Raw genomic sequence first — 24,596 nt, 5'->3', positions numbered from 1 at the left:
GTGCATGGTCCAGAATGCAACTAGTGGGCCAAACTCACAGATTAAATGAGGGTAATGCTCTAAGAAATGATGTTTGGGCAGAAGGTTTGACTTGGGAAAAACCTCTTTAAATCTAACTCTGTGCTCAGAGATCTTCATGTTCAAATATGCAATTGATTCCTTAGTCTGAACTGGAGAAACAACAACTTCCACAATGTCTTTCAAGTCAGCAAGCAGTTTCCAGTCTGGCTCATCAATGGGCACTTTCTGTCCAACTAGTAGTGGGAGAAATCTTAGCAAGTTCCAGTTCTCATGTGTGTTTCCACCAATTGTTTTCCTGGATGCATAGGTCAGTGGAACAGCGTGAGGCCGATTTGTTTTATCTGTCCATCTATAGGGAAAATATTCAATCGCCTTGTTTAAAGTTTCCAAAGTAAAATACTTTTTGGAAATAAATACAAACACAGAGATATTTCATAAGTTACAATTCCCTCAAATAAATTGTGTACAATGTCTGGAGGGAAACCACTAATAACACTGAAACTGGCAAGTTTTTCTGACAGAACACATTTACTCTTAACACCGAAACAGTTGTTCAAAGAATTTTCCTCGAGGGTTTTTAGATGATTCAAGTGACTCTCCTCAGATCTCAGCAAGAAACCTCCAGCTTCGACCTCCTTGTTCTGGATTTCTAAACTATCTGCCAAACAAACCTGCAAATGTATCTGCCAGAAAAACTCTCCACAAAACCAGCAAGACTATGTGCTCCCAGGTTGTCTGCAACAACACACTGCAATGTGCCCTTCAAAGTTTTCCCTAACTTATCCACAAAAATATCCTGTTGTTCTAATGTTATGAGATAAGTAATCAAAGGTTCCAACACCTTTTCATAACCATAGACCTTGACATCATTGCTATTAATCAAGGCAGCCAAATGGATAGAGGACAATGAGGAGTGACAACCCGGCGGCAAATTGCCTAAAATCCAATACACGGCACAGATTTTGTTTTGTTTTGTTTTTTACGTGATGTACCAAAGGGATTGCATATTTCATAGTCATCAACATACAAAATCAAAGAAATTGCACATTTATTTGAGAGTATAGCATTTCTTTTAAAGAGAAGTCCATCCCAAAAGGATCTGTATACCTGTTTATCACCATCTACTGTATTATGTATTTCTTGCAGATTTATAGCCTTATCCAGAATAGTGTCACAATTTAAAAGCTGCTGCAAGGATTTTAGTAAAGGCACATACTGAAAAGACTTGTGATTTCTTTGGTCTAATACATATTCAACAGGCTCCACAACGTTAAAGTGTTTTCTATAGTAAGCCTTCCGTTTCGAAGCAGTAGACAGTGGACCGTGTTTTCCTAACGCAGCTTGAATAGGATGTGATGTGCAAAGTACAGTGGCTAATTCTTTCACAACAGGATCATCAACTCTACAACTTTTATCTTGTAAAAAGTCAAAACTTTTGGGCTACTGGCACAGAGGCAGTTCCAATTAAAATACCCCAACTCTTCAAGTAGTTCATTTATAGCTACACTTGACACCAGAAAAGAGTGTTCTAACTTAAGTAAAACTGAGGCTAATTTTAGTTCAATAACTTTAGGCAAATCTGTTGATTTTTCATCAGCAAATTCATGAGATGGTAAATCATCATCTGACTGCTCAGCAGTGCCACTTTCAAATGATTCTACAGTAGCAAGGCTATCAACAGGTTTATAAACAACACCAGGCTTAAAATCATGAATAGTATGGGGGGTATGTTTTCTCCTTTTGTGAGTTCTGAAAGCACCGTAAAGATTTGTTTTATATGAACAATGAGCAAACATGCAATTCACAGATTCATGTTTTTTCAAATGTATCCCAATGTGTTGAAAATAGTCTGTCTCAGTCGAAAGTTGATCGTTCTCACAGATGTGGCACTTAAAATGTGAAATGCAATCTTTCTGTGTGAACTTTTGAGCAGAATGTGATTTGCTTAGATGGGTCAGCAGAGCCTTCCATGTCTTGCATGTGCATGGACAGTTCTCATAAGTACACGGGTAAGCATGGCCCCGTCCATAATGTTGATGATCAAGTTTGTAATATTTCAGAAGTTCAGATCTTCTTGAATATGAATGGCCACAGTCTTTACATTTCCACATGTATTGATTACTGAGGAAAAATACAAGAGTTGTGTGAGTGTTTTAGGAGGGCGATCCAATTATTGCAATAATCATGTCTTTGTACGCAGGACTTACCACAAGCTGACGAGAAGCTTCCAAATTGGTTGCACAGCAAGATTACAATGGAACTGGAAGCTGCTTTCCTGAAGTTAAAGGAGACAATTTCTTTGTTGGGTATTCTTAATGCTAATCTTAATGCTAAATAAATTACTATCTATGCAATATAAACATAACAGAATATTATTATGCCTTCCATTCTGATTTAAGCTTTACACACTGCATATGTCTTACGTATGATTAAAGCTAAATCTGAATAATTCATTTGTGTTTACTTTATTTAGCCTTTAATTTTTGTTTAATGATCACAAATCATTTAACTGTAAAATTAATCTTTAAACAGTCAAGGCACCTTGTGCTTTATACACATAATGTATTAAATGGACGAGCAGCACTGTACTAAGATGGAGCAGCACTGAACGTGGCGTCTACGTATATTGTTTGAGCCAACTATCCCTAGCGGGTAGGGTTGGCTATGGAGACGTAACAGGGATCTGGGTGTACCGACCCAGACTGTCACGTACAGACACACACCCATTGGTGGAAAAAGTGTTGAGCCTCTAGAATCACATATGGTACATTTACACTCCAGGCTGAAGTGACCCAAATCTGATTCTTATTTTTGCCCCTATGCGACCTGTATCTGATCTTTTCATAACAGTCTGAACGACACAGATCCAATTTTTTCAAATGCGATCCAGGCCACCTGGATATGTGGTCCTAAATCCGATACGTACCTGATCTTTTGCCATGCGACTTCAGTCTGAACGGCCAGGTCGCATTAATCCGACCTACACGTCATACACAACATTGTTTATAAACTCTTATATGTAAAGGCCTCACACCCCTCTCCCACTTTTCTCTGTACAGACGTTGCTGCCACTGCTCCACAAAATGCCATGGCCACAAATCTGGCTCCAATCTTTTGTAATCTCCACCTTAAAAACGATGCCATTGAAAATGTGCTGGCTACGGATAGACAATAACTTTAATATTGTAACATAAGCTCCGCTGTTACCGTCCATGTTTACTTTCGCAAACACGAAGACGTCACAGCACGCTCACTGTCACGTCGTCGTGTCTTCTACACATGAGGGACACTTGTGGTGTGCAATAAGGTTTTTACAGGAGATCACATACAAGTCGCATTTATTGGAATGTGAACGGACTCTCAAAAACTCGGATTTCACCCCAAAAAAAAAAAAAAATCTGAATTGAGCATTATGCCCTGCAGCGTGAACATAGCCATATATCAGAAAAGCCAGCGTCAAAAAAGATGCCCGGAATGATTTGAGACAAACATCAGCCCTGCTGAAAGGTTCCCTTTCTAATTTAGTAAAAACAAACTTCACGGGACGTGATTTCTGTTGCAGTTCTTTCTGTTGCAGTTTTAAATGGAGCTTGACATGTCGTGATTTATTAGCATTAGCATTAAAAAAAAATTAAGTAGCCCACGTCCCTAGCGCAGCTTAGTTTAAATCATGGCAGAAAGTTTCTGCACTCACACACACTCATAAAAGATTCAAACAATGCATGTACCGTTACCGTCAAGATTTAACAACATTTTCTTTAATTTCACTCATATTACAATTTACATTTGACCGTACCGTAGGATGTCTTCCTCTCTCAGGTCCTGACTTTTCCGTTCGTAATGTGTTTCGACCCCAAGGGCTGAAAATTTAATCCAGTCAAGGACATACAGTATTATGTTGAAAACTGAAAAAGAGAACAAATTTTTAAATATTTTCCTCACCAGTGCCAACATCGCTCTAAAATGGAGGACAGTTTGAGGCGGATGTACTTTTATCCCGCCAGTACAGTGTGCGCATGCGCACATTATACTCAAACTAATTAAGGTGCTTAGATCAAAATTAAACAAATCACTTTGGTGCCCTCTTGTCGGTACCCTTGTCGTAATGTAAAAGAAAAGGATTACGCCACAAACATAAATTCCGACATTTTAATTTAAATGAGAAAAGTAGTATTTTTCGAACTATTGGAAAAAAGGAAAAAGACATTAAACGAACAACAGCTGTGTTTACTTTTTTCAGTGTGGGTTCTGGAGGAAAAGTAATACATCATCAGCATAAAGACTTATCTTATGTTCTATATTTTTAGCATGGATTCCTTTAATCTCTTTATTTTGTCTTATGGCAGCAGCTAGGGGTTCAATAAAAAAAGCAAAGAGTGATGGAGAAAGCGGGCAGCCCTGCCTGGTGCCTCTCTGCAAACAGAAGCTTGGAGAAGTTTGATCATTGGTCTTCACACATGCAATTGGGTTGTTATATAATATTTTTATCCAATCTATGAAAGATGACCCAAACCCAAATTTGTTTAACGTTGCAAATAAAAATTTCCAGTTTACTTGGTCAAATGCTTTTTCTGCGTCTAAAGAAATGACTGTGGATTCCAGATTATGTAGAGTAGAATAATCTATGATGTTAATTAATCTGTGCATGTTAGTAGAGGAATGTCTAATAAAGCCTGTTCGGTCAGGATGTATTATTAGAGGAGTTATTTTTTCTATCCTTCTGGCCAAAGTTTTGCTCATTATTTTGAGATCTACGTTTATTAATGAAATTGGACGGTAACTGGATGGAAGTGTCGGGTCTTTTCCTGGTTTTAATAGTAGAGTAATATTAGCTAGGTTCATATTTGAAGGTATTTTTTGTTTTTCCCTTATTTCTAATATCATATTGTAGAAAGTGAATTTTACCGACTCTCTGAGATCGGCATTTTCTACAGCCAGAGTTTCCACCTGTTTCTGGCTGAATTCTAGTGATTCACGTAGCGCCTGGAACTCCTTGTGGAGAATTTCTACCAGGCTCAAACGCGCATCAAAACTACTGAGTTTCTTATCTATAGAGATAAGAACATCTGTTGAGTCGTTCCCCGGTGGTGAAATAGCTCCAGGTGAATCCTCATTTCGCTGTCTCTTGGCCTTAGCATGTTAATGTTAGCGGCCAATGCTATTGGTAGCGGCGAATGCTAATGCTAATGGGGTTGCCGCTAGCATCAGTGGCCAGTGCTAACCCATTGTTCCTCTCCACGTGTATGTAAATGTGTGTATTGGGTTTAGCATTAGCAGGCAGGTTAAAGCTGCGGCCTGCATTCCGGGTTGGCAGCCTATGTGTTGGGTAAGCTGTGTAGCATTTATGTAGCGCATGAACTCATTGGGTAAAGCCAATTATGAACACAAAGCAATTGCTAAAGATAAGCTAGTTAAGTAACAATATAATGAAGTCTAACTACATCTATTTGATGCAGGCCAGGTGACCCTTTTTGAGATTGAAGGATGGCGAGATATTGAATGAACGGCCAAGGAGTGAAAACACCCGAACCTACCTACTGGTCTGGCATGAGGCTGTCAAAGCCTATGCTCTGTTCCCCTACCATTTCACTTACTGATTCACACAAACTGACTTTTTTTTATTAATTACTGACAAACAGCTCCAGTAGTAGTTAGTTCTCCTACCATAGTCATCACACTAGTCCCAAATTAGCGCCCCACTAATGAGGTTAAAGACCTGGCTTTGTAACTGCACGAGGCAGAAACGCCTTAACAATAGCCCCTTTCCGACTGTAGGAACCTTTTGCAGTTCCTATAACTTTTTTGGGAACCAGGCCGTTTTTTCGCGCATTTGGACATATATACCATTTTAGCTCCTACTCCGAGGCAGGGTCTAACTGGGGTTCTATAGGAACCCTCATGACGTAGGTGTTTCGTGACTGGTAGATACGCCCCTTGCCAGATTTCCTCATTTTGTGTCCCTGCCACATTTTAAAAACACGGTTGCACATACGGACAAAAACAACAACAGAGCATGCGATAAATGGACCGACGAGGAGGTCAAAGCTCTTCTGACCGTCTACGCCACAGAAGATTTTCAGAGAGGCTTTGAAGGTTCGCAGCGTAATATAAAAATATTTGCGATGATCAGTTCTCAGTCAGAGAAGCAGCACATAGGGCTGGGCAATATGACGATATATATCATCTGGACGATAGACATTTTCTATCGTTTCATATGAGGCTCTATCGTTTACGCCACGGTTAGGTGCTTTACTGCAGTATTTTACGCCAAGATGCGCCTTACGACATGCCTATGCACGCTGCAATACATTAACAAACATGGAGGAAGACGGTAGCAGACCCGTTTCAGAGCAGGGTAATGCATTACAAGGTGACCACCCAACCCAAACCGAGGAGCTTGTACCTAAAAGAGGGGCAACTTCTGTCGCATGGATGTAGTTTGGATATTGTTATGGAACAGACAACCGTTGTTTGTAAAGTATGCCGGCTCCCGGTCCCAACAACGGACTCCAACACTACTAACTTATTATATCACCTGCGCAAGAATCACGACAAAGATTACAGAGAGAGTCAACGAGCAAAGGCCGCAAAAGCAGCATCGAGTGGTGGCGAAAGTGCTCATAATAAACTCCAGGCGCAGACGCTGCAACAGGCTTTTACCCGTGCAACACCATATAGCCATAGCTCCCGCAGATGGAAGGAAATCACTACTGCCATTGCCAAGCACATCTGCAAAGATATGGTGCCATTCTATACAGTCGAGAAACGTGGGTTTTGTGAGTTGGTGCAAACACTCGATCCGAGATACGAAATGCCCAGCCGAAAACATATGACTAAAGTTGTGTTACCTGATTTATATGATGCATGTCGGGCCAAAGTGGAGGCGGAGATTCACAAGGGGATGTTCTACGCTACAACAACAGATATGTGGTCGAGCCGAACGACACATCCATATATGAGCCTGCCACAAGTTCCCCATCAGAGCGGGCTTTTAGTGCAAGTGGGAACATTGTGTCATGCCAGAGGTCGGCACTGAAACCAGCAAGAGTTGACCAACTTGTATTCCTAGCACTCAATCTGTAGAAGCCTGAGATTTGGCAAATAATCTTATTTTTTTATGTTTTAATTTATAAAAAACTACTTGAAGTTCTTTTGTTTACCTCTTATACCTCACATTATATTTATGCATAATATATTGTAATCCTTTTGCAGCTACACTTTAAACTTGAGAGGCTCCATGTTTACATTTGGTATTTTGTAACCAAAATTCATTTTAGGGGCTAGGCCTGTAGGCCTGTATTATTTTTGTTTGCTGCTTGAACTTGAAAGAATTATTTATTTTTTTTACTTGTTACGATTTTCTATAATTATAGTGCGAGTCTGATTTTGTTGCACATTAAACCTCGAAGTTTACATTTGGTATTTTGCCCTGCACTGTGCTCTTTAAACCTCAGAAGTGTTCAGTTTGTTATTTTTTATACCCAATAAGAATAGGCAGTACTTTACCAATATTTGTGCTAACATGCTGCTTTTTTTTGCCTGCTCTAGAGAACAAAGACTAATACTGGAAGCATCTTACACGTACACGATGCTACAAGAGAAGTCTGGGTGGTGTTACTGTTACAGTGTAGGCTACTGCTACATGTTGAATGTTAATGGCAGATGTTACCATGACCACCATGTCTTGCTTGGAAAAAAGGTTCTAAATAAAATAAATATTTAGTACATAATACCTTTTATTTGTTTAGTATATCATTTCACACTGCATTTCCACATTGCAATTTTATATAAACTATTCATTAATTGAAATTACAAAAAAATTCTATATTGTGATGTATATCGTTATCAGGATATAAAATGAGCTATATCGGGATATGAGATTTTGGTCATATCGCCCAGCCCTAGCAGCACATGGAGAAAACTCACACAAGACAACAAATAAATTAAGAACCACAACAACCGGAGTGGGACGAACCGAAAAACCAGTAAATGATTCGACATCTTGGACCACCGACATGCCTGCTCAGGCAAAGCTGCAGCAAATGACCCCTGCGTGCGGTTTCTGAAGGCGATCATCCGCAATGAAAACACCGCACACTCAGAGGAGTTTGAAGGTTAGTAAACAGGACAAGAAGCATTAAAGCTTATGTATAGACCTATGAGTTGTTCTCAGATACCACCCAAATAACTGAGCTGATCTACTTCACGTGTTTTCCATCAAAAGGGCCAACACTCTTCTGGCTGCTGTGAACAGCAGAGGCAAAGCAATGCAGCTTCAACATGCTACAGGTCTTCCAGGAACAGAGCGAGCGACTGGACGGGCAGAACTGAAGCCAGCAGAGATCTGTGATGGAGGGTCTCTGGGTGTACTGGACAGGATGGCAGGAAAAGCCAAAGTGATATGATCATCATATACACACATGTAAATAGTTCTTTCTGCACAGCTGTATTCACTATAAAAAATAAATGACTTTGTAAAGAGTCCGAAGTATTCAGTTTTTGTTAGATGTGTATCTCCTCATAATTCTAGACCATAAGTCAGTAACAACCAACTCTCCAGTGACGGATTACTCCTTCACCTTTGTACTGATATATTCCATAATGCACACAAAGCTTTAAAGCAGGTGATGAGATCTTTATTTTGCACATAACAAAAAATAAACAAATGATGCATTTTCTATGGAACTTTTTCTCTTTAAATGTGTACATCATGTACACATGCATGTTCTGTCTGTTGAACTTCCACAACATGATGCTTATTATGAAAAGGTATGTTGTGATTTGTTGGAAGGCACAAGGTAAAACATCAAGGCTGCAGCTCTCCATCTCCTTCAGTATCTGCAGCAGGTGTGTTCATCCTCTCCAGTGCAGCTTCAGGTGGCCACAGATGGACTGAAATGTCTCCCTGGACATACAGAAATTCTCTATCCACTACTCATTGTAAAACTGGGAACAACTTTTTACCACCAGTCATCAGCTTTGCTCCGGACCAGCCGAACGGTGAGGAATGTTGCTCAATGAACCGCAGCAACGTCTGAAATGCAAACAGAACACGAGTTACAATAAACCTGCCGCCTGAAATATTCACTTATTGTAATCTGCTCAACACAGACAGTAGAAAACCCTCTGAAATGTTTACTCATATGACACACATACAATCGGCGCAAGTTTTAAGTTAAACTTACATGTCTCGTCTCCTCTGTCTGCGGCGCTCTGCTCGCCTTTCTTGCTTCATGAAATGAAGAAATATCGCCCGCCGCTGGATTCCTCATCTCTGAACTCTCTCTATGTGCATTTCCAGCCTCAACATTAGACGCCTGATTTTATCGTCCATCAGTAACATCTCCGTCATACAGAGCATGAACATGGCGATCGCTTCGTTCTCCATATTAGCTTGGTGGTGTTGTTTTGTATTTTCCTTATTTTTCGCAGGTTTTATTTTGTAATGTGGCGCAAAAATCACATGTCACTGTCGCAAACGGTTGCGTCACATCGGTCCCGCTACTGCCCCCAACTCATGTGCGAATGCAACATGAAACAGTTCCCCTGGGGAAGGTAGTTCATAGAACTAGGACAGTTCTTAGAACTGCGTTCTTAGAACTTCTCTGTCTGAATGCGCCAATTGTAGCAGTTTGTCACATACATCAAGAAAGAGTTGATGCTTTGGACATGAACTCTGCCGGGACTTTATCGCTCCCAATGATTGCAGACAACATGTGTTTGGAAACTTTGGTTGAGTTTATTATGTTGACCCTTCTGTGGTCTTGCTGTTCACTTTTCATTTACAGAAAATTTTTCAATGGTTCTGTTACACTTATTTAAAATATAATTTGATACTTCACTACTTACACTGGATAATGGACATTTTATTGAATTTATTCCCACCTGTGATGCCAGTTTGACCTGCCCACCATTGGGTGCGCTATGTAAATGATGATATTCCATAAATATGTGTCAAATTGGTGGTACTGAATTGGTGTGAAGTTGACTAATAAGGTGAAACATAGAATTGGGTGATAATGTTTTGCTACATGCTTTACAACCAGTCAAACCAAAAAAGGAAACATTAAGCTTAAAAGTAGCAACAGAAAACTAGAAAGAACTACTAGAAAATACAGTGAGCTAAAAGATTAGTTTCATAAAAAATACTTATGCCCCCCCACCTTTGAAATCAAAACTTTTTCCCTGCACAAGAGTAACATTTGCCTACACACGTTAACAACATTTAATCCTCATATGTCCAGCACAGAAAGCTCTGTTATTCAGAAAGTTAACAGCGGCAGAGAGCCGCCATCCTCATCACAGCACTGCATTAATCACAACATTAAATCAGTCCGTCAACAACTGGCAGATCAGCGATCATCCTTAAAATCAGAAAGAATCTATTTTCTTACCAGCTGCCACATCAGTCTTTTGCAGATGTCTTGTTTTTCCCCAAACTCTGCTAAACAGCGTGACACAAATGTTTGGCGGCATTTCCTTCAGACATTAGCGTGCTTCTCCACTGATCAGCCGTTAGTCCTAGCTGCAGCTGCATGACTTCACAGATAAAGCTTTCTCCCCGCTCGCTTAGATGATCTATTTTTCCCGACATGAAGTTTGATTGAACATTATTTGACCCTAGAAGAAGATAAATATGTGGATGATAACGTGTCTGATGATTCAAAGGGTTCAGTTCAGGTTCATTTGGAGCAGAAAGCTCTGCTGAGACAGGCGGCCATTTTCTGTCCCTGATTTTCCCCCAAAACATCCACTGGGCTCATTTCTAACTAAAACCTTTATTGATTCAAACAAACAAAACACAGTGAACATGACGGTGAAGGAATGAAAGCTGGGAAAATTCCACAGTAGAAATATATTTCAGAAGAAAGAAAGGAAAGAGAAATATTCCTTTCAGGTTCCCACATTTCCATCAGCTTCATCTCAGAGTGAAAGATTTTCATTTCCACTGATTTTTACAGGCAATCAAAGTCAGATGGAATCCGGTTGGATTATAAATCTGTTTTAAAATACAGAAAATGAAGCAGAGACAATTAAAACAGGATCCAAACTTTACACTTTAAATTCAGACGTAACTACATGTAGTGATCACAGCTTCATTTATGAATAATTTTTTTCCCTGATCATCTCAAACTCAACATTAACTTTATTATTTCAAAGGACAAAGTGCTTGATAAAAATAGACAGCAGTAAATACATCATCTTCAGTGAAGCTGCAGCTTCAGACTCTAGATCATCAGAACAAAGATTTTCCTCTCAGAACAAACACGGTCCTGTTCAGTCACCTCGCCTCCATCTGTGTAGAAAAAAATGAAGATCAGATCAGAGTGTTTGTCCTTCATCAGTATAAAGAGCAGCAGGACTTCAGTCCTGTTCAGATCAGCTGTTCAGCATCTCCGTTTTCCTTTCAGCTCTCATGTCAACGTGTCGCCATGAACATGGAGATGAAGCTCAACACACCTGCAGAAGCTTTTAGCATCAAGTCTGTTTGCTCTTCAGATTTCACTCAAAATAGAAATAAACTGCTGAGTCATGAAAGCTTCATTACTGCACCATCACTGTGATGATAAATTTACTGTCAGCTGATGATTAATTTAAACAAAGAGTCTCTGAGTGTTGATGAACATCTGATCTGTTACTGAAACATCAGCTGACACATAAACATGGAGACTGTCCCTGAACGTAAACATGGAGATGATCCCTGAAAAGAAACATGGAGACTGTCCCTGAACATATCTGGATGGAACTAATGACAGAAGGACAGATATGATGACTGGACTTTGGCAGAGGTTCTGGTCGGTATAAAGACCTCATGGTTCCTAAATAAAAAGCTTCTCTGAAATCAGTCTGAGGTCAGATTTGATGGAATTAGTTTGATTTTGGATCAGCATTAAATGTCTGTCCAATCCTGAAGCCTAGCATCGTTCTCCTCACAGCTTCACTGAGGGAAGCAGCTGCTGAGAAGACTGCAGCCAGATCTTTGCTTTGATTCCAGCTGTGTTTAGTACAATACAGCTGAGAACTGTGTGAACCTCCAACCATCTACTGACCTCAGAGTCTCAGGTTTGTTCTGTGGATTGTTCAACAGATTAAGCAGCTCCTTCACATCTGATTCATGCAGGTCGTTGTCTCTCAGGTCCAGTTCAGTCAGATGGGATGGGTTGGATCTCAGTGCTGAGGCCAGGGAATCACAGCTGATCTTTGAGAAATTGCAGAACTTCAATCTGGAAAAAGAATAAAAACTGTGAGCTGAAACAAGCAGGATGCAGGTTAAAACAGTCAAACAGAACCAGACAAAAAAAAAGTTCTTATTAATATTAACGACAAAATGCTGCTGCTTCAGTAAAGACATAGTGAGTTCAGCTCTTAAACTCTGCAGCTCCACCAGAGGCTCCATCCATACAAACTATTCAAGTTTGAAAGAAAATATAAATGTCAGGATATATTCAGGATGAAATAGGAACAACAGATAAAATGAGCTGTTTTATTGAGTATTAAAGACAAAAAAACATGCTGTACTGATGTCTAACGTTTCATCTAATAATGGAACCAAACTTATTGAAGAGTTGACAGAAGCAGAACTTGTTAGTGTGACATGTTGTGTTTTAATATTTCAGTCAGAACAAACATTACAGAGTCTTATAAACATGTTGGAACCAGCTAGAGGTGGACTGATTGATCAGTTTGGCTGATTAATGGATGCTGATGTGCAGTTTGACAAACTATCAGAATCAGAGGAATTAGATGCTGAATGTTGGGAGACCTCCCCCATCTCCACCAGGAAGCTACATACCTGAAGTCAAGCTGAAGTCAGAGAGTGAAGTTTAATGTTTCCATTTTTAACAGAGTTAAATCCACTTTAATGAAGAACTTCCAGCTCAGACTTTGGTAATAACTTGGATTGGTCTCATTAATTTATTTAATCTTCTGATTTTCTTTCATCCAGCAGGAAATAATAAACACAAGTCAGTCCTTGTGGTACCTTGTAATCTCCTGTAGCTTCCTCCTCCTCCCTCACAGAGCTGCTGAACATTGTGAGGGTGTTTAGTCAGAAAATACTCTTGGTGATTATTTACTCTTTGCTTGGGAAAAGTCATTGTGTTACTGAAATGTGCTACCAGGGAAAATACTACTCTTGATCCTGTTTCCTGTAATATTAAGCAACTTACAGAGCAGTACCACAGCCTCATGTTGGACAGTCAGACCTCCTCTGGTCTTCAATCTCGTCTCTGGGAAAACTCAAAGTCCTTTGGTAGAAGATCTCAGACTTCCAACAGGCTCATATGGTTATTAAAGGTCTGATAAATAGGAGGGTGAATGACTAAGGAGGGCTTTAAAAGTCACCAGTAACATCTTAAAACCAATTCTAAAACATACTGGGAACCAGTACAAGACGTTATAAACAGCAGTAATGTGCTCTCTTTTCTTGGTTCTGGTAAAAGTCTGGCAGCTGAGTTCTGAACAATCTGGAGTCTATTCATATATTTCTGGCTGAGACGTGTAAAAAGACTGTTGCAACAAAAGCATGTAAAATGACTTCAGTGTCTTTAAAAGATAAAACTGATCATAATTTAGGAACATTTCTTCAGTGATAAAAACATGACTGCATGGGTTTTGTGATGTGAGCCTGAAAACTCAGAGCACTAAGATGTGATGAATTTAAAGTCACAGCAGATTCATTTCTACATGACAACGGCTGAAACTTTAAAAAATTATTGCTGAGATCAAAGTTAATCTGACAGATTGTTGTGTTGTTCTGTTTAAACAACAGCAAATTTGTCGGACTGTCAGCTGAGCTTATTTTACTATAGAAAATAGTTCAAAAATAGTTCAAAAAGTGGAATTTTAGAATCAGAATCAGATTACTTTATTAATCCTGGAGGAAATTGTGTGCACACAGTCGCTCCATACCAAATAAATAGGATAAAAGGATAAGATAAAGATGAAAACCACAATAAGAAACATCACAAATTTGCTACAATAATCTATATAAACAGATATAGGATTAATCCAGCCAGTGAGTAATGTGTACAGTATTATAAATATGATGTTTGATGGCCACATGTAGGAATGATTTCCTGTGTGGTTTAGTGGAGCATTTAGGTGGTATCAGTCTCTCACTGAACGTACTCCTGTGACTGATCAGCAGGTTGTTAAGCGGGTGGCAGGTAATGTTTAGTATTTGCTTTATTATGGACAACATTCTCCTCTCCGACACCACCGTCAGAGAGTCCAGCTCCATCCCCACAACATTACTGGCTTGTGGATCAGTTTGTTCAGTTTGTGTCTGCAACCCTCAGTCTGCTGCCCCAGCAGGCAACAGCATAGAGGATAGCACTGGTTACCACAGACTCATAAAACATCATAAGCAGTGTTTGGCAGATGTTAAACAACCTCAGCTGCCTCTAAAAATAGAGACAGCTCAGTGCAGTAGTGTTCTTAACCCAGTCCAGTTTATTGTCAACATGCTCTCCAGGGTATTTGTAATCCTTCACCATTTCCAAATTGATGCCCTGTATTGAAACAGGTGTTGCTGGTGTTTTGGATCTCCTAAAATCCACTATCAGTTCCTTAGTCTTTGTCGCATTAAGCTGCAGATGACTCTGCTCACACCATGGGACACAGGAGTCCACAGCAGCTCAATATTCCACCTCATCTCCTCCACTGATACATCCAACTACAGCAGAGTCATCAGAAAACTTCTGAAGGTGGCAGGTCTCTGTGCAGTAGCTGAAGTCAGACGAGTAGAGGATGAAAAGAAACGGGGAGAGGACCGTCCCTTGTGTTGCTCCATTGTTGCTGACCACCGTGTTCGACACACAGTGCTGCAGGCGCACATACTGTGGTCTTCCGGTCAGGTAGTCCACAATCCAGGACACAATCAACCACCTGCATCGCTGTCAGCTTCTCACCCAGGAGGGTCGGCCTGATGGTATTGAATGCACTGGAAAAGTCAAAAAACAAAACACTTAACAGCGCTCGCTGGCTGATCCAGGTGGGTCTAGACACGATTCAGCAGGTAGATGATGGCGCCCTCAACTAGAGAGGAGGCTGGTATGTGAACCGAAGGAGGTTCATATGTGGTCTAACCATGGGCCGGAGTTGATCCAGTATGAGTCTCTCAGGGGTCTTCATAACGTTAAGTCAGTGCCACAAGGTCTGTAATCCTGGGGGCCACTGGGAATTGGGGTGTTTGGTACAGGAACAAGACATGACGTCTTCTATAGCACTGGGACCCTCTGTAGACTCAAACTCATCATGAAGATGTAGTGTAAGACTCCACAGAGCTGGGAGGCACAGGCTTTAAGGACATGGGGACATCCAGTCCTGCTGCCTTGCTTGCTGTATTCTTCTCAGCCGTTTTCCTGACCTGATTACATGTGAAGTTGACAATTGAGGGAGGATTGTCAGGTCTATTGCTGAAGGCAGAGGTGCAGTAAGGAGAGGGTGGTGTGGCAGGGAGTTTCAGGCTTGCTTCTGCCGAGTTAGAAGGAGGGTGAGCAGTAGCTACCGAGTTGAATCTGTTAAAAAAACATATACAGATCATTGGCCCTGTCTTCATCACCATCAGCTCCTCTGCTGTTGGATGGCCTGAAACCAGTGATGGTCTTCATACCGCTCCAAATCTCTCTCATGTTGTTTTGTTCGAGTTTCCACTCTAGTTTTCTCCTGTAATGGTCATTCGCCTCTTTGATCTTGACTCTCAGCAAGCTTTGGATCGTTCTCACCTCATCTTGATCTCCAGCCATGAAAACCCTCTTCTTGTCGTTAAGGAGGGCTTTGACGTCATTTTTCACCCACGGCTTGTTATTTGGGTAACCATGGACTGTTGGGACAATGCTATTAGTACAGAAATCTATATAGTGTGCAATACTCTGTGAGCCCACAATGTCCTCCCCGTGGGGGTCACACAGTGCTCGTCAGTGTGTTGCTTCAAAGCATCCCTGTAATTTCTCCAAGGCCTCCTCCGTCCATCTCCTAACAGCCCTTGTGGTCACAGGCTGCCTCTTCACAACAGGCACATAGCATGCAGAAAGATGAACGAGGTTGTGGTCTAATCTCACCTGTGGGGGCAGAGGAGGCACTGTAGGCATCCTTAGTATTTGCATTTAACAGGTCTAAAATTCTCACCTCTCTGGTGGGACATATAATGGAAAATTATACACATAACCCTTATATTTGTGTGATATTTAGATGAGACATGTAATCTTGCACTTTGTATTATAAAACCATGGCTTATATTTCACTGAGTAGAACGACCTGTACCCAGCAAATATTTGGTAATGAGCTTTTCTTTCTAATTACACCACTGTAAGCATTCTTCAGAAACTCTGTGACTCATCAAGGAAAAGAAAGAAGAAGTGTGATAAGAAAACCAGCTTGTGCAGGTTCTGAAGACAGTGTACTGAGGACTTGCACCTGCGACCTTGATGCTTTCTTTTAGTTTTTATTTATTTAACCTTTATTTAACCAGGTAAAAAATGTTTGAGAACCAGTTCTCATTTGCAAACAAATGAAAATCAATTAAGAATGATTTCTGTTAAATTATCAGTGTGATGAGATTTTTGGGTGTGTAGTAGCCATATGTCGGGTTGTTTATTTTCCCATATAATGTATGTGTGCACATGCGTGGTGACATCACCGGTGATTGTGGGTGTGTTATCTTCATGAATGGTTACGCTCACCTGTGTTGGGTTTGGGGCCTGGAGCATGGAGGCAGGGTGAGCTTGGGGAGAAATTTTCTTTTAACCGTCATCGTCATTGTAACATCACCTAAATGCACTGTTTTATAATTCCTTGCACATCTGGAACATCATCAATCAAAGTAAGTGCCTGCTTCTTGGGATTGTTGTGACATGGATGTGAAGCAATAAAGCGTTGTGACATGTGAACTGGTTTAGCATGACGCGCTTTTGATACAAATCCTCAAGTCTTAGCCGGCCGCTGGGTTTGGGTTAGATTTGAAGTTGGTGCGCCGCAATAGGGTGTAATCTGTCATTATTAATGCATTTGAGTGAAGATAACTGCTGCTGGGATAGAAACTGTTTTCTAATCAAGTCAAAGATGCTTAATTTCTATCAGTGATGGTGGAGAGTTGATTCATATCAGCTGATTAATCATTACTTGATCTTTATTTCATCCATAGATATTCACTAATGCTCAACATCTAGAAGCATCAGTCAGTGTGTCACGGTTATGGGCTTTATGTTCATGTTTTGGATTTCTGGTTATGTTTAGTTAGTTTTTTTTTCCCTTGTGTGCTGTGGTTTCTGTTTCTGTCTCGTTAGAACACCTGGTCTGATTAGTCATCCACTTCACCTGTGTCTTGTTACTCCCTCTGTGTATAAGTACCTCTGGTTTTCTGTTATTCCTCGTTGGATCCTACCATTCACGTATGCCTGTGCCCCCTGGTTTGAGTCATCTGTTTTTCCTGTTTTGGATCCTGGAAGTAAACCTTCTTTTACCTGCACTGAATCTGCCTCCTGCCCTGACTACCTGCAATTGGGTCCTCACCACCTCCGCCGCCCACCATACGTGACAGTGATTATATATTTGTTTCTGTGTAACAGAATCAAAATCTTTTGCTTTTATTTAATAAATCTTCTTTTCATGAACTAAACTACTGAAGAAGAAAACAGACTTTACGCTGAAGACCACAACAACTTTTACATGGTAATAATCTCAATAAACAAATAAAACATGGTGTCTGACCTCAGAGTCTCCAGTCTGCAGTGTGGACTCTCCAGAAATCCACAAAGATCTTTTACAGCCATCTTCATGTTGTTGTTGCTCAGGTACAGTTGTGTCATATGGGATGGGTTGGACTTCAGGGATGAGGTCAGTGAAGCACAGCTGATCTCTGACATGAAGCAGCTCTTTAACCTGAATAAAGAATAAAAGCTGTGAGATGAAGCTAACAGGATGCAGGTTAAAACAGTCAAACAGAAGCCGAGGAGTTCTCATTAATATTAGATTAATATGGATTTCAAGATGGTGCTAGCAGTGTGCATGGTCCACCATTTGTCAGATTTCCTTGGCCTTTTGGTTTTATTTTTTGTACTTTTAGTGTTTGTTGTCATAATTTCTCTGCCCCACTTGTTTATGATCGCCAGTCACTTTTTAACATTGTGGTTCACAAATGGCTTTTAAAGTTCAACTTGTCACCCCCCATTTCATCTTACCTGCACCGTGCTCACTGTGTCATTATCCGCTGGAAGTGCTCCAGGAATTTGATCATCTGACTGTTATTCACCATATTGCTGTCACCTTCCCATTTTAAACTGTGTCCTCTGGCGCTTGTTAAATCCTCAGACAGTGTCAGTTTTTTGCTGGTGTTCATGATTCAATTTGTCCCAGCCTGGTCGATTGTTGTACTGTTAGTGCTGGAGACTTTGCTGATCTATTTAACTCTTCATGTACTGGTATATTGGACTCTATTGCTCCATTCGCGACCAGGTGTTCTAAACCTGTGTCCGAACCATGGCTGGATGATTCCATCTGCACTCTCACACATTTGTGCAGGTGTGCAGAAATGATGAAAGAGGGATTGACTTCAGGTCTCTTTGGGTTCACTGAGGCATTGCCTCTTCAACTATCAGACTGCTGTGAAATCTGCTAAAAGGCGCTATATTTCGAACCTGATGTAAAGTAACAATCACAAGGTTCTTTTTAGCATTCTTAATAGTCTAATCAATCCTTCTAACTTCTAATCTAAAAATCTTTCAGATTTCTAACCTACCCTTTTTATCAAAAGTGTTAAAAAAAATAGTGCACATACAGTTACAAGCTCACTTATATATAGAGCGTCCAACCAAGGCAGTGAAATCAAGGGGGAGGTGTGTCTGTAATAGTGTACATGGTAAGCAGAGTATTTACCAAACAGATATATCTTGCCGAATCCCTTGCTGCGTGTTGCTGAGGGGTTGTTCACTCATTTGCTCACTCTTCACTCACTTACTGAGTATTTATATTACTTTGGTTTGTTTATGAATTCTGTCGGTGCTTCTGTGATGAAAATAGTGCATGCTCCAAACAACTATTCACGGCAGTTGACCAATCAGAGGCAGCCCTCATGAGGAGGCGGCGGGGCTAAGGTGAGAAAAGTCTCCTTCTGCTTGTTTCTGGCCGAGGCGAGGGCCTACGGATGAGATCGAAATAAAATAAAGGGATTGTGAAAAATGCTGGATTGAATCCTGCCCTTGAGGACTCACATATTATTTTTAAAATTATTATTATTATTATTATTATTATTATTGTTGTTGTTATTATTATCAATATTATTATTAAATAATCCATCCATCCATTTTCTTCCGCTTATCTGGAGTCGGATCATGGGGCAGCTGCCTAAGCAGGGAAACCCAGACTTCCCTTTCCCTGGCCACATTCACCAGCTCATCCGGAGGGATCCCGAGGTGTTCCCAGGCCAGCCGAGAGATGTAGTCCATCCAGCGTGTCCTGGGTCTTCCCCGGGGCCTCTTTATTAATAATAATAACAATAATAACAATAATAATAATAATCTGATGTTTTAAGAAGAGATTTAAAAGAGGACACTGACTCTGTTGACCTGATACTAAAACTTGTTAATCTTATTTGCAATAAAAAATAATTCATATGAAAAAGTGGAATTCAAAGAAGGATCTGAATCTGAAAACAAAAAAGATTTTACATTCAAATTGAATCAAAACTTGATTCATCGACTTATGGCTCAGTGGGTAGAGTGGTCGTCTTGTAGCCTGAGGGTTGCCGGTTCATTCCTCAGCCTGTCGAGCTCATGTCAAGGTGTCCCTGAGCAAAACACCAAACCCCTATTTGCTCCTGATGGGTCGTGGTTGAGCACCTTGCATGGCAGCTTCCGCCATCAGTGTGTGAATGTGTTTGTGAATGGGTGAATGTTATGTATAAGGTAAAGGAAAGCACTATATAAATAAAGACCATTTACATGTTACCATATTCCTGAAAATTGAAATATTTTCAAACATTCTGGTTGTGATTCAGCACCATTTTTCTTATTTGCTGTTGCTCAATCTACATTCATTCACAAGCTCTTCAAACCAACTGTGTGCTGTGAATAAATAAAGCAGAAGAAACAAACACAGCAGGTAAACAGAACAGCATTTATCTCCAGTGATGGAGAATCCCTGCCTCTCTCCTTCATGGCTGTTCAGTTACAATGTTTGCAGCGCCGTGGGGCGCTCCTGACGGTGTGACCCCGCAGCCTAATGCTTGCAGCAAGTGTGCTTTTACTTCTTTTTTTTTTTGCCTTCTTTTTATGTTTTATGGTCTGTATTTCGTGAGTGAGTGTTGGAACTGTCAATGTTCAGGATGGGGACAAAAAACTTGGAGATCTACGCGCTGTTATGCGCAGTTTTGGTCCTTTGTGACTCACCTGTCATGCTGGGGAGCTTGGTGTTTGCTCATGTCACTCACAGCCAAGACTTTCTCTTGTCGCTACAGACATCTACAATGGGTATCATACCATAAAACATTTCTATGGAGCTCTGTAAACCAGGAGGAAAAATCTAAACATAAAAAAAGGTAAGATAAGTGCCTTTCGCCAGAGATTAAAAACTCTTCGGCTGGACATTCACATTAAGCTTCCGCCACTCCCTTCTGTATTATTGTCAAATGTTCAGTCCATCAGAAATAAGATCGATGAGCTGGAGACTCATGGCAAGTTTAAGATGGAATTTTTTTACACTTGCATACTTGCGTTTACTGAATCAGAGTGGGAACAAGACTTGGAACTAACTTTAACCAGATTTGAAAGCCCCATATTTTTGGACCAAGTTTCGGCAGCAACTGGGAACAGCCAAGGAGGAGGTGTGTGCTTTTACATAAATAAAAAATATTGTATCACCGTGGTTATTCTGTGTTCTTTGAGAGTGGTTATATGCACTGCAGATATTGAGCTATTGTCAATTTTAGCCCTTTCTACCTCCCTCTGAAATTTCAGCAGCTTTTTTATACACTTGTGTATATTCATTTCGCGTGTCAACGTGACAGCGGCCCCCCAGCTGATCACTGACGTCACACACAAACTGGACACAGTGAGCCTAGAGTCGCCAAAATTTATAATGGGTGATTTTAACCATTGCACTCGGGCAAAAACATTCAGGATCTGTACGCAGAATGTCACGTCTGACCACGCACAGGAACATTACACTTGATCTTTGTTATGGCTCTGTGCTGGGAGAACACAAGTCACTGGCTCTGCCCCCCTTTGGCTTGTCTTATCATAAAAGTGTGTATTTAGTCCCTGTGTATGAACCATCCTTCTGACACTTGGAGAAGGATGAGCGGACGGTCAAAGTCTGGTCCGAGAAGAGTGTAGCCAGTCTTCAGGCCTCCTTGGAGTGCACTGACTGGGACTGTTTCTTCAATGCGTGTGATGCAAACTTTTTCCTGACTAAAGATTCAGTTATTTATTCTGAGATCCAGCAGAGTGGGACAGACTGGAGCGTCTAGAAGTTATAAAACACACAAGAGGTGTGTGTATGTATGTATGTATGTATGTATGTATGTACGTATCTATGTATGTATTTATTCATTCATTCTTATACAATCGTTTTGTAATTGTTGTCCCAATTTCCTTCAAGATGGTCTCCATTTCCTGCAGCTCCTTGGCCACATTGTTAATAGTGGTGATCGTCTCCCTCTGCACCTGCAGGACTTCCTCTGAGGACACATGCTGTGAGTCTCTAGCTTCACCCTCTCCTTTAGCACCGCTGACCCACAGGAACTATAAAGAAATATTATTTAACACTAAATAAACTCCTACCAATCTCAGATGTATCTGTACATATTTATTTTATACATTAAAACAAAAGGCTACATTACCGGCATCATTACTGTCATTTAGCAGTCGCTTTTCTCCAAAACGATTTTCTGTGGATTGTAGCGTCTTGCCTAAGACCCAAATTGGAAGGTGTTACTGCTCACTCCTGGGAGAATCGAACTTCAATCCCTTGCATGGCAGACGGATGCTCTACCGGCTGGGATATCAAGCTGCACTTTCCGATGTCTCTAGCGTCCTTCTGACAGCATCTGCCACCTGCTGCCACTGTTCTGCCTTTCTGACACCAGTAATGCCCACACCGTGCCCACCAATTAAACATTTTTACATTTATCAGCGTGGTCCATCAGGATCTTTGTCTCACACCCCAAAAAAATCCACTTCTTAACTATATTTTCCTCCCGAGCAGTCATGCCTGACCATTTATAGCCACCACGTGGGGGTGGAAAGGCATTCCCACATGTACACCTGCTTTAGAGTTGATTCTGATTTATAAACGGAAACAGGTGTAGGACATGCATGCACACGCTTTGATAAATCTGAAAGTTGAAGTGCACAGCATTTGCTTTTTACACCATAGACGCCACCTTTAGTTTGCTTTATGTTTATGTTTATGTTTATTGAGATCCCCATTAGCGTCAGCAGCATGCTGCATCAGCTATTCTTCCTGGGGTCAGTTTACAGTAGAGAAACTATACAATTCACATTTTTCACAGCTACACGCAGTTTAATAAATGAGGCCCCAGAACAACTTTTACATGGTATTAATCTCAATAAACAAATAAAACATGGTGTCTGACCTCAGAGTCTTCAGTCTGCAGTGTGGACTCTCCAGAAATCCACCAAGATCTTTTACAGCCATCTTCATGTAGTTTCCGCTCAGGTCCAGTTCTATCAGATGGGATGGGTTGGACTTCAGAGCTGAGGTCAGTGAAGCACAGCTGATCTCTGACAACCTGCAGTTCTTCAGTCTGAATAAAGAATAAAAGCTGTGAGGTGAAGCCAACAGGATGCAGGTTAAAACAGTCAAACAGAAGCAGAGAAGAAGAGTTCTCATTAATATTAATGACAACATGCTGCAGCTTCAATAAAGACGTAGTGACTTCAATCAGAGTGAGTTCTCTCACCGACAGACATGACTCTGATTCTACCGGCTGAACTGGATGAAAAAAGACTCCAGAGTCTGATAATGGTGACAGGACACACATACTGAAACACATGTTTCCAACACTGCAGATGTGAGCGACAGCAGATTGTCAGCTTGGTGTAAACGGCCTGTTAATGAAACCAAACACTGGACTAATTAGCACATCAGTCCAGATGTTGGTGATCAAAGCTGTTTCTGGATGGAGATGAACTGGGTCACAATGTTTCTTTACATAGAAACTCAAAGTAAAAGTCAAGTTTGGATCTTTGAGAAGAAGAAAACTGAGTTTAGACTAAAAACAAATGCAGCAAAACTTCATTTCTGCTAATTTCAGTTAAAGATATTTTTTAAACATGTTTTACATTAAATCCAAAATGTTAAATACTTGTTTTTATATTTCAGAAATTATTTCAGACAGGATGTCAGGTATGGGGGAAGGTTGTCTCAGCTAATTGTGTTAGGATAAATCCTAAAGATTTTTAGGCCATAGTAGCATTAAAAGAGAAAAGAACTTCTGTGGTGAGGGAAGTCTGCAAATTGATATTTTTCCTGAGCTATTATAGAGCATACGTCCAAGATTTGTCCTACACTGCAAAGTATTACGACCTCGAACAAGGGTATGATGGGCGTAACAAAAGAATGAGGATTGTGGACAGATGTAAAACCGGGAGATATCAGAATTTTTTGATACAAGTGGGAATGAGGATAAATACAAAGACAAATGGTGGTGAATCACGTGGTGTGGTTAGTTATTTTGATAAAAGGCAGCAAATTACCAAACAGAAGATGTCAAAAGAAAATATAACGAAGAAAAAATAGATCACGACAATGACATGTTGGTCTCTCTGCTGATCAGCAGCTTCAAATCCCATTTAATTATTTACTTCTTATGATTGATATCCTGTGCTATAAACGCTGAATCTGAAATCAGAGAGCTTCAGGGGGGACTTCCGGGTTAGCTGGGAAGATGGCAGCATAGTGAGGGAGCTCTCAACATTCCAAGAAAAGTTACCCCGAAAGAAAAAAAAAAAACAAAAACTAATAGTCTGTATCTCTGTGAGTATATAAGGGGGGAAAATATGTCGTCTAAGAATAAAAACAAAAAACACAGCCAGAAAAATGAGAAAAGAGATCCAAAAAACAGTCACGAGGATGCAAGCTCCCGCATGGCTGATGAGGAGAGAGAAGGAATGGAAAGCAGTGAAGAACCGGGGACTTCCGGTTCCGGTTTTTAAACGAGATGGCAGCTTAACAAGCGAGCTCCTCCAAAGAATACAAAAAGATCTTAAAAAGTATCCTGCTGAGGACTAAAAACAGCAAATGACCAGGCTTTAATAAATGGAAATCGCAGGATAATGATGGAGACGAGAGAGAAAAGTAAAAAAAACAACGAAAGAAGTGCCGGAAATCGAAGATGAGTGGACAGCTATGTTAATAGCAAAGATGGTGGAGGAAAGCTGAAAGAAAAATCAAAGGTGAACATGAAGCCAATTCTGCAAGAAATACAGGATTTCAGACATGAAAATAACAAGAAACTGAATGTTATTACAGAAGAAATAAATAAAACGAACCAAAGAATCGCGGAAGCTAAAGGACGCATTTCTAAAGCAGAAGCTAAGCTAGAGACAACGGGG

General features: G+C 40.5%; 2 protein-coding genes across 50 annotated transcripts in view; one reads left to right on the top strand and one right to left on the bottom strand.

Moving 5' to 3' along the window:
• LOC121628724 (NACHT, LRR and PYD domains-containing protein 12-like) overlaps positions 1–24,596 on the top strand; it is a 2,607,341-nt gene that overhangs the window by 809,403 nt on the left and 1,773,342 nt on the right. The window lies entirely within an intron of this gene.
• The window catches only part of LOC121628726 (NACHT, LRR and PYD domains-containing protein 14-like), an 829,387-nt gene that overhangs the window by 398,104 nt on the left and 406,687 nt on the right, over positions 1–24,596 (bottom strand). For 5 of the 49 annotated variants that reach the window (XR_006008225.1, XR_006008226.1, XM_041968002.1 and 2 more), the window contains one exon: positions 22,616–22,786. The exons of 40 other annotated variants lie outside the window; for them this stretch is intronic. Coding sequence is in view for 7 of the 9 variants with exons in the window: in XM_041968002.1 (XP_041823936.1) it covers positions 22,616–22,786 (171 nt within the window). In the remaining 2 variants the exon portion in view is untranslated. Of the gene's footprint in view, positions 1–10,780; positions 11,318–12,071; positions 12,246–17,733; positions 17,905–22,615; positions 22,787–24,596 lie in introns of those variants that run through there. 4 more of the 49 variants (XM_041968011.1, XM_041968003.1, XM_041968012.1 and 1 more) reach the window with 4 other exon arrangements.

This window comes from Melanotaenia boesemani, chromosome 18 (genome assembly GCF_017639745.1).
Source record: "Melanotaenia boesemani isolate fMelBoe1 chromosome 18, fMelBoe1.pri, whole genome shotgun sequence".
Lineage (NCBI taxonomy): Eukaryota > Metazoa > Chordata > Actinopteri > Atheriniformes > Melanotaeniidae > Melanotaenia > Melanotaenia boesemani.
Note: the sequence above shows the minus strand (reverse complement) of the source record. Positions and strands in the feature narration are given on the sequence as shown.